The 13,245-nt window shown below is 46.7% G+C and overlaps 1 protein-coding gene across 2 annotated transcripts in view; it reads left to right on the top strand.

The window, feature by feature from the left end:
- The window catches only part of WIPF1 (WAS/WASL interacting protein family member 1), an 80,433-nt gene that overhangs the window by 62,790 nt on the left and 4,398 nt on the right, over positions 1 to 13,245 (top strand). For both annotated transcript variants that reach the window (XM_075001445.1, XM_075001446.1), the window contains 5 exons: positions 2,375 to 2,504; positions 5,093 to 5,266; positions 8,412 to 9,173; positions 10,303 to 10,515; positions 12,903 to 13,016. In XM_075001445.1, coding sequence (XP_074857546.1) covers positions 2,375 to 2,504; positions 5,093 to 5,266; positions 8,412 to 9,173; positions 10,303 to 10,515; positions 12,903 to 13,016 — 1,393 coding nt within the window. The remainder of the gene's footprint in view (positions 1 to 2,374; positions 2,505 to 5,092; positions 5,267 to 8,411; positions 9,174 to 10,302; positions 10,516 to 12,902; positions 13,017 to 13,245) is intronic.

The raw sequence follows: 13,245 nt of genomic DNA on the forward strand, positions 1-13,245 counted from the left end.
AGCTAGCCATGGGGTCCCTGGCCAGCGATGGAGAGATCCACAGCTGGAGCCTTCTCCACCCCTCCCCCCAGGCACGGTTCTGTCAGACAGCTGCATGTCTGAGGGAAGAGAGGGAGAAGGCTCTTAGCCTGGTTCCCTCCCCTGCGCTGGCAGGAACAGAAACTGATCAGCCATGAGCTGATCAGTTTCCAGGTCCCGCAAGCCATGGGGAGACTGGAACCAACCTGCTCCTGGTTCCCAACTCCTGTCACTCTGGGAGCCAGGAAACTGACCAGCCCTGGTGGTTCCTGGCTCCTCTCCCCTTGCAGGAAAATCTGAGTTATGCAGGGGTTGTAGGAACAATTCCTGGGTAACGTGAGAGTTTACTGTATTAGTCCTCCCCCACCTGCCCCACAGATCTCATCGTTGGCCGAGTTTTACCAACCCCCCCCTCGCAGCCCCAAACTGCTCCCAGCTTTAGACTCCCCAAACTGTCCCCAGTCTTACACCCCCTTCGCAGTCCCAAACCTCCCCCAGTCTTAGACCACCCCCGCATCCCTGAACAGCCCCAGCCTTACACTCCTCCTCCTTCTGCAGCCTCTTCACCCAGGCTGCTAGGCTAGGTGGATCCCTGAGCCCTCCTGTTCCCAGCAGTTAACTCAAATGTTAAGGTTTCAGAACCTAAGCATAAGGTAGAAAGATCTAGCTGAAAGAGAACCTGCTGCAGGAGGTTATAAAACGGAAGCTACAGCTATTTGGGCATATTTGCAGAATGAACGACAAACGAAAAATCAGGACCCTGGCATGCGGCATAATGGATGGCTCAAATAGAGGCAGACCCCACAGAGAATGGATAGACGATATAGTAGATTGGTGCAGAGCTAGTCTACAGAAACTAAGCCACTCTGCACTGGACAGGGAAAGATGGAAGGAAATAGCGAGAGAGGCATCAGACACCAACAGGTGTTGAGCCCATGGTTATTGATGATGATAATGAGCGATAGCTGCTAGAAACAGCAGCTATCTCTATTGATATCTGTCTGAGGCAGCAGTATTAAGAAACTGCAAATGGCTTCTTTAACAGCCACACACACCTGGGAACTGCCCAGCTGGTGAACTGTAACAAATCGAAGGTCTCAACCCATAGGTTGGGAATCCCTGTCCGACATACATACGCTACATCCTATTTCTGGTGCCAAACTATTCAAACACATTAGAAAAGTACCTAAACTCAACGGCTGTCTATGCAGGCACAAATCTTTGAAATAGCCATATTTCAAAAATTAATAATGAGGTGCTGAATTGAATATTCAGCACCTCATTAGCATTAGGACGCTTCTGGTCGCGGTGCTTCGAAAGCAGGCGGCTTGGCGTGGCTACACGGGGGGCGGGGGCGGTCCTTTTGAAAAGGACCCCCGTGTAGCCATGCCAAGCCGCGCGCTTTCAAAAGGGGAGTTTTCGAAGTTCCGTGGCCGGAAGTGTCCTAATGCGGCGCTGAATATTCAATTCAGCGCCTCATTAGTAATATTCAAAATGGCCACTAGCATGGTTATTTCGAAGACTTTGCCCATGTAGACACACCCAACTGGTTTATGTCAAGTTACAAACACTTGGAACAAATCAGAGACTTTTACATTCATTTTAATAGGAATTTAGTGTCGCTCTTATGAGTTCTCGCCTCAAGCAGAAATTTGGGAACCAATTGCGCTCATATAGTGAGGGATGAGCATATTCAGAAAGTGTCATGCAAAATGACACTCTGAAAAGGCAAATGATATCTTTAAAACCTTTACTGGAAATCGGAAAGACCTGTGATGTTTTGAAGTGAACAATCAACATTTTCCACATAGGTTTAACAAAAACAGTAGCCAAATGCTTAGTTTCCTTCCAAGATATCCAGTATTTGGATATTATGTACTTCAGGGTGACTTTTATTTTTTAAAGAGCTTCTACGTTTCCGTGCAAGCCAGTGAGGAGGCAGAGGGGGGTGTGTACCTGGGGGAAGGGTGTGGGTTCTCTTGCTCAGTTCCCAAAAATAGCAACTTTGTTTTTTCTTCTATCATTTCAGTGTTATAGTTTTTTAAATTGAGATGTCTGGAGAAAAGACACACGTCTATCTTGGCTTCATATGTATGCTGGGTGGAGGAGAGAACCGTTCCACGTGAGACCCTAGGTGTGGCAATGGATCCTGGGTGCTCAAACAGAAGTTGATTTTTGCAGACCAGAATCTTTATTTACAAAACTAGGAGCTTTCAGCGCTCCGTTTGCAGAAAGGAGATTGAGACACACAATTAATTTTGATTGCTTTTGGGTTATACATGGAGGTCTCCAGTACACTCTGTACTTAAGCAGGATGCTGAAGTTTTTTCTACCTGTTTTTTGTTTCATTTTTCAGGCAAATACCGAAAAGCCTTCTTTAAACAAGTCTGAACAAGTGGGGCGAAGTGCTCTCTTAGCTGATATTAACAAAGGAAAAAAGCTCAAGACGACTGTTACTAATGATAGAAGTGCCCCTATCCTAGATAGTAAGTAAAATTCTGCTTGTTTTGATAGTTAGTGAATGATTAGGTAATATGCACAATTAAAGTAGATTTTTATTGCCCTCATGTGAAGAAGTAGAGAATGGTCAGGCAAAATTACTGTAATATGGTCATAAATAACTTTGCTGTATTAGTGCCTATTTTAAATCACTTCAGAGATCAGTTACTTTTTATAAAATGTGTATATTTGTGCAATAACTGGTAAGTCTACACCAAAATGTAATTGGTACAACTGTGTGTAATGATGGGGAAGAAAAAGAGCTTGCTTTCAAATTTTGCGGTACCTCTTACTTTAAAGGCAGATTGCAGTGATTTTTAAGTGCTACTTTAGAAGGCTGTGGAAAAATATTTTGAGTTTCAAAGCAGTATGTAAAAAATGTGCTCCCGCTTCTGATGTGAGATGTTCATCAATTCTAAAAATTGCAAAAGACACTGTGTCTTGAGGCCTGGACAGGAGGAGAAGAGCTACGGGTGTATTCTTGGTTTGGGTGGCACCTGTAGAAAGCAGCTTCCTTCTGTCACTGGTCCTTTATCAGCTCTGACATGGTCTCCGTATTCTAGGGTTGGACGCTCTAAGCCATAAAGACCCAGAAAAATATTGACTTAAAAATATCTGGCAAAAGCTTGTACTGTTCCCTGAATCTCTGATCCTCCTGTCACAAAATTTAAAGATCCAATCAGACTAACATTTTATATTTTATAATTTAAATCCCATTTGCAGGATTTTGGTAACTTACTAAAAGTCCCTGCACAATATGGCAAAGTGTGAGCAATGGTGGGACAGTGGCAGGGCTGAGTCCTTGAACCCTAGTATCTCTCTGAGCTAAATCTTAGCCAAAGCTCATAACCTGTGCTGTGCCTGGGAGGGGTCACTCTCATGCATGCAATCACATTGCACTGAGGCTACTCTAGCATTACCGAGCTAGACATTTTTGTTCTATGCCTGCAGAGGTTCTAACTCGCCACCCCACCTACTATTTAGTTGTGACGCTCTGCATTGCCTTTTTAGAGCTGATGAAAAGCGCTTTCTGGCTTGAAAGCTTGTCTCTCTCACCAACAGAAGTTAGGCAAATAAAAGACATGACCGCTTTCCAGTTTGGGAGCAGAAAGGCTGTGTTGCTCTAACTGCCAGATAGTATGCTGCATGCTAGCAGTTTGGTTGCCTGCAGGCCTACCTGTGCTGGAGGAAGCACGTCCAGTTAAGCTGCTCTAGTGCCTCAGAAATCACTTGGCAGATGTAGAGGAGGCTGGAAAAGGCTCATTCCCAAGAACTTCTGTGATGGTAGGAGGGAAATGGGAAAGAAGAAAATCAAGACAAAGGCCAACATTTGGCAGCCAGATTAGTTGATTGCTTAGGACACCTGTCCATGTATTTCCTGATTTCCAAGGCGGGAGTATAGAGAAATACCGCCTGGTCTAGGCTAGCATGTGTTAAGGCTGGATTTTAATGGAAAGAGGAAGGAAGAACACTAAAGCGCTGAAAGGAGTAAGATCTCTAAAAAGTGAACCAGAAGAAACAAGCAAAGGAAATCGAGGGTTGCGTTCAGCGAGGTGCCTAATTTTGAGCACTTCCATTGTGAAGTAGGCATGTTTCACTACTGGGCTGAATTTGACCGATCGTAACAAGGCAATCAGTAGGCATTAAAGGTAAGTTAAATAGTAACATCAAAGATGATGTGGTTTTATTCTCCTGTTTGCATGAGTCCATAAATGACGATAGACTAAAATCTCATAGCAGGAATTCTCTAGAATTTTACACCCCGTGCGAGTCCACGCTGAGTTCGGCCCAGTGTGTCGAACAAAGATGAAGGGTGCAACTAAGTATTCCCTGTGAACACATCTTTTCTTTTTAAGGAAGAGCGAGTAACATCCACAGGCCTGAAAACCCTTTACAAAGGACAGAAAATATTATTCTCCCTTTTTAGGGGAAACTGAGGCACAGAGACATTAAGCAGCTTGCTCAAATTCACATGCTATCAGTCACAGAGCAGAGAACAGAATCTAGGTCCCTTGATTCCCAGTCCTGTGCCCTGCTCTTTGCACCGTGCTGCTCCAATCTAGTCACTTGCCTTTCTGTAGAACTGGGAGGTTAATTTTACATGCCATTTCAGTCATGGTGTCCCAATATTTGTCACGCTCACAGTAGAGCAAAGCGTTTTTTGCCAGGCAGACCCAGATGTAAGAGAACTAGCTAAAATCCAGTCGATCCATTCCTAGGCCATACCAAAAGTACTAATCCCCAGAGGGGCTTTGTTTCGATATATGTATTTGTGGCAGCAACCCCCCCAGGTGACGAAGGTTTTGTGCACACTTGAGGCCTCTGGCATCAGGAAGGACACCTCTTCCCCCAAATTTTAGGCTTGCTAATAGATGCAAGCTGGAAAGGGAATAGGGTCTAAAGGCAAAGGGGGCTGGACACCACATAGCATTCTCATTGCCCCAGCCTGTTCTAGTCCCTTCTTCTGCTTGCTGCCTGCTTCATAGTCTTGTAATCCCAGAGCAATAAAAGAAGAGGGAGAGCCTGTGGGAAAATATGGTTGAGTGTTAAACATTCTGACTTTTCATTTCAACAGAACCCAAAGGATCTGGTGGTGGCAGTGGCAGTGGTGGAGGAAGTAGCGGTGGCTCTGGTGGAGGAGGAGGTGGCGCCGGTGGCGGTAGCTTTGGCGGAGGAGGACCACCTGGCTTAGGAGGCCTGTTCCAGTCAGGAATGCCAAAACTTAGATCTGCAGCAAATCGAGATGCTGGTAAGGAGGATTTCCCAGATCTATGAATTCAGTCAAGAATATGAAAGACTTCCTAAACGCTAACACAAAAACACTTATACTAGAGTAATAAGCAGGAGTCCTTTGGCTCAGGGAAGGCCACCAGGCATCTGTAAACAAAATAAAACTAAAATATTTTAAAGGGTTAACTTTAATTTCTTACCACAGAGTAAACTCTGGAGACAACCAACATTCACTCTTGTGCCTCAGTGTTTCAGGTTCTAAAGAAAGTAGGGCCGTCCCCTGAGCAGCTAGGTACAAGGAAGGGAGTTGAGAAGAAATACAGTTTCAGGTTTAAATTTGGCTTTATGTAGTGCTGTTATACGGCAATTATTGGAGGGAGAAGTTGGATTCCTTTCTTCTCCCGCTTCCCCCTCCCATCCCCGAAGGTGATATGGAGAAATAAAAATCCAAGGGATTGGGTCTCGCTTTCAGTGTACAGCAATAAGGGCCAGATCCAGTCCTTTGAGTGTGTGCACCCTGAAAGTGGGATATCAAGGTGATCCCAAGCTACAATTCTCTTAAATCTGGATTGGGAAATACCTTTCACAGAGGGGCCACTATGTATTTTGCTATTGGTCATGGGCTGGCTCTTGGAAGGGGTGGAGCCTCAGGCACAAGGGGTGGGGCTACAGAAAGACAAGGAGTGTGAGTGTGAAAGAGAAACTGATACAGATTTTGACACATTGTGTGTGCTGCAGTGTACATATGACAGTGTGTGGCACAGACTGGCTGTGTGTAACAGTGACACAGTGTATGTGCACTGGCTGCTGCTGGATAAGTTCCTGAGCAAAGCCACCCTCTGTCTCTTTCAGGGAAATCTGTCCTGCTCTGTTTGTCTCCCCACGCCCCTGCTCTGCACTCCTGAGTCAGTCACCATCCATGCTTCAGGCTAGAGCAGCTCTGCTGTGTGTGTCCCTCTCCCGATCCCTGCTCTGCAGAGGTGGGGCAGGGAAATACCCTGACTTTAACACTACCCTCTCCCCTTCACCCTCCCCACCTCTGCACAGCTAGCAGGAGAATCATAGGAGCAGCTCAGCTGCAGACAGAACAAGGTGGCAGGAGAGGTAGCTGAACACGTGCTCTGGCTGTAAGTATGCGCACTCTGCTACTTAGCTGGCCGGCCAACGCTGGCCCCAAGGCCTGATTTTGCCCACCCCAACTTAAGCTCTAGGCAAGTGGACCCCCTTATAAACTGGAGAGCGCGCACCAACCTGAAGGGGGCATAAATTACCAGTTTATGCATGAGGTGAACATCCCCTCCAACTGCTGTGCAAGCTCTCACATGTTAGCTGGGCATACGCACTTCAGCGTTTCACCAGTTTTCAGGGGAGCTGAAGGATTCACTATGCCCCTTGGAACAAAGCAAGATTCTGTAGCAGGCAAGACTCATAAAACCGAGGATTTTCCAATCAGCATTTGTTGAGGACAATGGAGCACTAGTGATTGTTGATAGGAAGAGATGCAATGGCTCCACCTAAATGTGAGCTTAGGATGCTATTAATGGCCTTTGCTCATAGAATCATAGAACAATAGAGCTGGAAGAGACCTAAAGAAGCCATCGAGTCCCAGCCCCCTGCCCTAGGCAGGACCAAACCCATCAGATCAGCCCCGCCAGGGCTTTGTCAAGGCGAGACTTAAACACCTCCAGGGATGGAGACGCCACTACTTCCCTGGGTAGACCATTCCAATGCTTCACCAACCTTCTAGTGAAAAAGTTTTTCCTTATGTTCAACCTGGACCTTCCCAACCGCAACTTGAGACCATTGTTCCATATTCTGTTCTCATTATACATCAAACTCAATTTTTCAACAGATGTTGACACAACATAATGTTTCAAAGGGGCATTATCTGTGGCAGCCCATACTGGGAACTCTCTTTTTTCAATCCAAAGCTTCTCAGCCTAACAGGCCGGTGTTTCTTCAACTGGAAAACTGCCTTTTTCAGAGACAGACAAATCGGTAAAAATAGATGGGAGAAAAAGAGAAGTAGGTCTCCCACTTCTCTCTCAATTCTAGTAGTGAAATATAAATTGACAGTTCAGCTGTTCTTGCTCACATGTAGAAAACTCAATCATTGTTCTTCCATTTTTCCAAGAGCGTTTCTTCCCTCCCTGCTGTTAATGTTTGCATCAGGGAAGCCTGAAAATAAATCCTGTTATTTCATTAGCAAAGGTCTGTAGTAGCTCTAGTCTAGTTCTCACCCAGGAGCAGGCCTGAGGGTGGAGACAGAGTGGGGCTTTGGGAACAGGTGGACAAAGGATCCAACTGCCCCAGACCATGGCAGTGGTGGCCAGAGTTTTTCCGGTCCCTTAGAAGTGCTGTGGGGGTGCTTCACCGCCACTGCTCATGGCTCTGAGGGCAGAGGGAGCCAGTGCTGTGGTCCAGGCCCCACCCTGAGCGCAGTGCAGAGCCAGACTCCACCTTGCCCTGGAGCCCACAGTGGCTTCCACCCCTGCTGCCCAGGAGTATGTGCACCTTGAGAGTACACAGAGATCTTCCAGGGGGTATATCGACCATCTAGACTTTTGTTTAGTTTCACCTAGAAGGAAATAGCAAAGTCAATACAAACTAAAATTCCATGTGGACACTGACTTGTTTTCATTTGTTCTACACATGATCCACAGAAATACAGGCACAATATTTCTATTGCAGTTGATGTCTTTTATAATTGCATGGGAAATGTGAAAAAGTGAGCAAGCTTTCAGTAATAGCGTGCTGTGAGACTTTTGTGTTTTCATGTCCGAGTCTTTTTTGTAAGCAAGTAGCTCTTAAATGAGGTGCAGCTTGCGGGTAAATATGCAGATCAGAGACCTGAAATGGGGGAGAATAGACTGGAGAAGTTCAGAGCCAATGAATGGTCTACTCTAGCATGAGTATCCTTTGTAGGCAGTCCTGCTGTGACAGGACACAATGGCTGCTTTGGAGCTGCTGCTACAGATAGTGGATTGAAATATCACCAACTGAATATGCTTATGGGATGAATCCTGCAGGCCCCAGTCAGTCCCTACGCTCAGTGTAGTCAAGTAAAGACTGAGCCAAACCTTAAATTCTCAGTGTGTGTTACCTTCTCTGGCCCAGCCCTTTACCCTGATGTGAGCAGTATGTTACCTCTCTTGTGTTTCCAGATTCTGGAGGAAACAAACCTCCCATGCTGCCGCCGGGAGGAAGAGCAACATCTGCCAAGCCTTTTTCACCTCCGGGTGCCGCAGGGAGATTTCCAGGGCCACCTTTGGGGCAAAGAAATACCGCTCCCGAACCACTGAGAAATCGAATGCCTCCTCTGAAACCTGATTTTGGTTCCAAGCCAGACACAGGACCTCCTCCGGTGCCAAATACTCCAAGACCCATTTCATCAGGTCAACACAACAGAGTATCTCCTGCTGTGCCAGGAGGAAACAGGCAAACAAACACAGGGCCGACCCCTCCTTGTTTCCCAGGAAACAGAAATACAGGTTCTATTCGCCAATCAACTCCAAGTTCCTCACCTTCTTTCTCTAACAGACCTCCCCTTCCTCCAGCTCCCGGAAAGCCAACGGATGACAAGCCGCCGCCGCCACCACCACCTCCTATGGGAAACAGGCCATCCCTCAGTCGGGAAACTTCTTTGCCACCTCCACCACCTCAAAACAGTAAACCACCTGTTCCTTCCACACCGAGGCCATCTACTGTCTCTCAGGCTCCACCTCTGCCTCCAGGGAGGCCAGGCCCACCTCCAGTTCCGCCAATTTCCAGTGGAAATGATGACATGCCACGTCTTCCACAAAGGAATCTCTCTCTAGGTTCTCTTTCGCCTTCCAGTTTGCCTGCGACAGGTCGATCTGGCCCTCTTCCTCCCCCTCCAAATGAGCGGCCGCCGCCTCCAGTAAGAGAGCCACCCAGCAGATCAGGTATGGCAGTGTGCAGTTTTTTTTTGTTTTTTCCCTAGCTCTTCAGAACATCCATGTAATGACTGAACTAATTATCCATGTGGTTTCAGTGAAGGAGCTGAATATACCTCCACTAACACCAATTTTCATCTTGCTTTTCAGAAAATAGTGTGAGCTGGAGCTGAAACAGATTGACATCATTTGTTGTTTATTTGCCATAAACACTGAAGCCATAGACCAAAATGCCCATCCATTTTAAAAACTAAAGTCCTCCACCCTCATCCAATCCCATGACTGGTGCTGCCAACGTGGCACAAAAAAAGTGCTGATCAGATATTCCAATGAAATTAATGGCCCATAGGATTAACACAAATAAGAGGGAGAACCCTAACAAGTATTGCATACTTAACCTGTGAAAGACCAGATTTCACAGTCTGTGACACATTTTTTCATTGGTGTGCTGTGAATTTGGTGGGGGCCCTAGCTGTGTGATAAGATGCACAGGGTGACCCTTCACCTCTGATCACCATCAAAATGCTCCTCGTCTGTTATCCCTGAAGCTGTGGTACTGGCCGTGGTAGAATGCAGGGTAGTGGAACAGATGGATCATTGATCTGACCCGGAATGGCAGCTGTTACGTTCTTAGGTCAGAAGGCTCTTACACCATTTTCTCTCATTACCTGAAAAGAGGGTGAAGGAAGTGGGGTCTTACCAAGGCCCTGTGTGCTGCATGGATACTTCTCAGTGGCTGTGACATCCTCTGCCGGTGTAAGTTAGAATAGCTTTAGGGCTGTTTTCATATGGAACAAAGAGACCAGCCGTGTCCAGAGGCTATCCTAGGCAAGGGGAATGAAAAAGTGATATTTAAGCCACCTTTCTATATAAACATGCCCCCCGAACCTGTGCACTCTGAAGATCAGCCACATCCCAGGGAGGGTGGCTCAAGAAAAAGAGTGCATTACTACAATCCTTCTCTTTGGCTGAAAGAGGCAGAAAGCCCTCCCCACTGCTGCTGGAACCCATCAAAACATGTATCTTATCTGACAACAGTCTTCAGAGTGATGCAAGACAATAATGCTTAGAGCTGATTGAATAGTGGTAGGTTTTATGGTACAATAGGTTACTGGTTTGTTTCTCTGTCTGGATTCAGGACCCCTTCCTCCACCACCACCTCCGATAATCCGAAATGGTAGCATTTCACGGGCATTGCCTGCTACTCCGCAGTTGCCTTCCAGGGCAGGATTAGAAAACCAGAGAGGGGGACCAAGGCCTCCGCTTCCTCCTGACAGATCTGGGGTTCCTCCACCACCACCTCCACCGTCGTCAGCGGTCAGAAATGGCTTCCAGGACTCCTCATGTGAAGGTGAGCTCTGTTCTGAGGCATATTCAGTATTTCACTCTCACCTCACGCAGAAGGAGTCTGCAGCGCTGGTCAGTTTCCCCACTCCTGTGAGCGGTGGGGAGCTGGAGCCAGGTGCCTGCTCCCCACCACCTTGAGTCACGTTAAACCAGATATGCACAACTTGAGTGCATGTATCTCAGGGTTGTGGGGGGGGGGGGGGGGGGGGGGGGGTGACTTTTTTTTTTTTTTTTTCCCCCCTCCTGTGTAAGTCACCTTTAGAGGTCAGAACCTACACAGTTCCCATGCAAGCAGAACGCTAATTGAAATCTAGGTAAGCCTTGCTTGCCTCAGGAATCCAGAACTGGGTCCCAAAATAATCAATCACATGATTTAATGACTGCTAAAGTTTACTTAGGTAATAGCTGGATGATGTCACACACAAACCTACCATATAACCAGAGTGTTATGGCTGCGAAGTGCTGAAGAACACAAATCTAGAAATGACAAAATCAAAAGTGCCTGTGCACCTTTTATTCTGCCCTTTCAGGCTCTGCATTCAGATACAGAACAGCATAATGTGAGCCCAGATCCATTTTTTCCTACTATTCTGATTAGCTGTTACTATGTTGTTGGAATCCTGTAAAATAAAAAGGGGTCAAGAAAGCTTGGGTCTCCAGCAATTGAAGAAATACGGCTACCGAAACCTTTGTCTTCACATTTCTTACAAAAGATGCGCGTCTCTTCTTGCTTATGCATTTTCTCACTGAGCTACTAATTTTTCTTTGAGAATGGAATTTTACTGGATGCTGTAGTGGTTCTTGTTTCAGTGCATGGTATATCAAAGAAGCCTTAAATGCCTGGAATGCAAATTCAGCACCCTGAATCCTATTATACATTTCTATATGAGGAAATAAAATGAATATAAACTACATAGGGCCAGATTTATTACCTGCATGAGTGGATGTGATATTGATTTCACCAGCAGGTGACCTAGCATCAGATAATCATCTAGAGTGGGAGTGGGTAATAACTTTTGATGGGATCCACTCTCAGAATTTAGTAAGTAGTCAAGAGCCATACTCTTCCATGATATTAATGGGGGAGTTGTGGGGTGGAGGCTGGAGGCTGGGTGCAGAAGGAAGCTTGAGGTAAGGGATGTGCAGGAGAGGGTGTGAGATCCAGGAGGGGGTTGTGACCTGGGTGTGGAGGTTTGGGGTTTGACCTGGGACAGGAGATTGGGTGCAAGTCTGGGAGGGAGTATGGGTGCAGGAGGGGGCAGAGGGTTTGAGTTATGGGGGAGCAGAAGTTGGGGGGCAGGGCCTGGTGGGGAAAGGAGGGAGGCGCTGGGGTTCCAGAGGCAGGCTCTAGCCAGGAGTTGTTTATCAAAGGAAGGTGGGGAATACTTTCAGGGAGGTCTGTTCTTCAAAATGGCCAATGGGAGTGGCAAGATTTTGCTGGGGGCAGCGTACAAACCCTGTCTTCCCCTGCCCCAGGCTCGCAGCTGGCTTTTCTGAGTGGCATGTGGGGGCGGCACAGGGCTTGAGCTTGACTTAAGTTCTCACTGCACCTGTGGGTTGTATCGAGTGGCTTGGTGGCCAGAGCTGGCCCATGGGTCATATTTTGCCCAGCCCTGGCCTAGAGTGAGATCGTCCCGCCAACTCCAGGCCCTTTATGCAATGTACAAAGGATGTGGTGATGCAGAGGAACTCTCTCTAAAAGCTTCATGGCTGACCATGGGAGGTCTCTTTCCCCCCCCCCCCCCGCCCCCAACCATGAGCATTTGAAAAGACTATTATAAGCCTCTCTAAGGCCTGCCCCTCACAAGCCATAGCATAGGGCCCATGCCCAGGGGAGCCAAAGGACAGGAGGGGTCTTAGCACACAGCATTGCAGAGACTCAAGGTAGCACTGTGGCCTGTGGGAGACTATCGCAGCTGAGGTTTGGCAGCCCTTGGAGGCGTCTCTGTGCAAGGTTTGAAGCCACTGTCCCCATGGGCATCAAACCTCAACCCTGAAGGCTGAGTTCTTCTGCACAGAAGGTGATATGGGGGGAATATACAATCTTCATCTAATGTTCTGAGTCATGCGCTCAGCTTGTTGCTCCTCCATCACTAGAACACTTCAATGGACTCCAGTTTGGATCAATTTTTAGTGTGTTTTATGGAGCATTGTAAACAGTAAGGCCAGGCAGGTGCAACAACATGAATGATGAAGTGAATTCAGGCTAATTTGGCCCACCTTTTTGTTCTGTGTTATGTACCACGCCTGCCATAGCAGGGTTCTGGTCTGTGACTGGGGCTTCTAGGAGGTACTGCAAGAAAGAGCATGTAATAATATCAATACTATGCAACTCTTCTATTGAGGACTTTGACTTTTTAAATCTTTCTGTAATGGTTTATTTTTCCCCAGATGACTGGGAAAGCAGGTTTTCCTTCCATCCAGTATCTGACCTGCCACCTCCAGAGCCATATGTACCAATGAACAAAAGTTACCCTAGTAAAGTGGCCAGGAATGAAAGCAGAGGTAAGGGTGGTTGTTGTTGTTTTGTTCCCCAAATATTGTTAATTTTGAAAGATATGTAAGGTTCTCAGGTGACCTAGTGACAGATGTAGTGAAAGAGACTTTAGAGTGGTGAGTGATACTTTTGAGTTCTAGTTCAGAGTATTTATAGCTGGAAACAATTTATATCTGTATGTTTCTATTTCCTCTTAGTAGACTGAAATTACTAAGTTGTCTGATAATTACCTTTACC

The sequence above is a fragment of the Carettochelys insculpta genome, chromosome 8, assembly GCF_033958435.1.
Source record: "Carettochelys insculpta isolate YL-2023 chromosome 8, ASM3395843v1, whole genome shotgun sequence".
Taxonomy (NCBI): Eukaryota; Metazoa; Chordata; order Testudines; family Carettochelyidae; genus Carettochelys; species Carettochelys insculpta.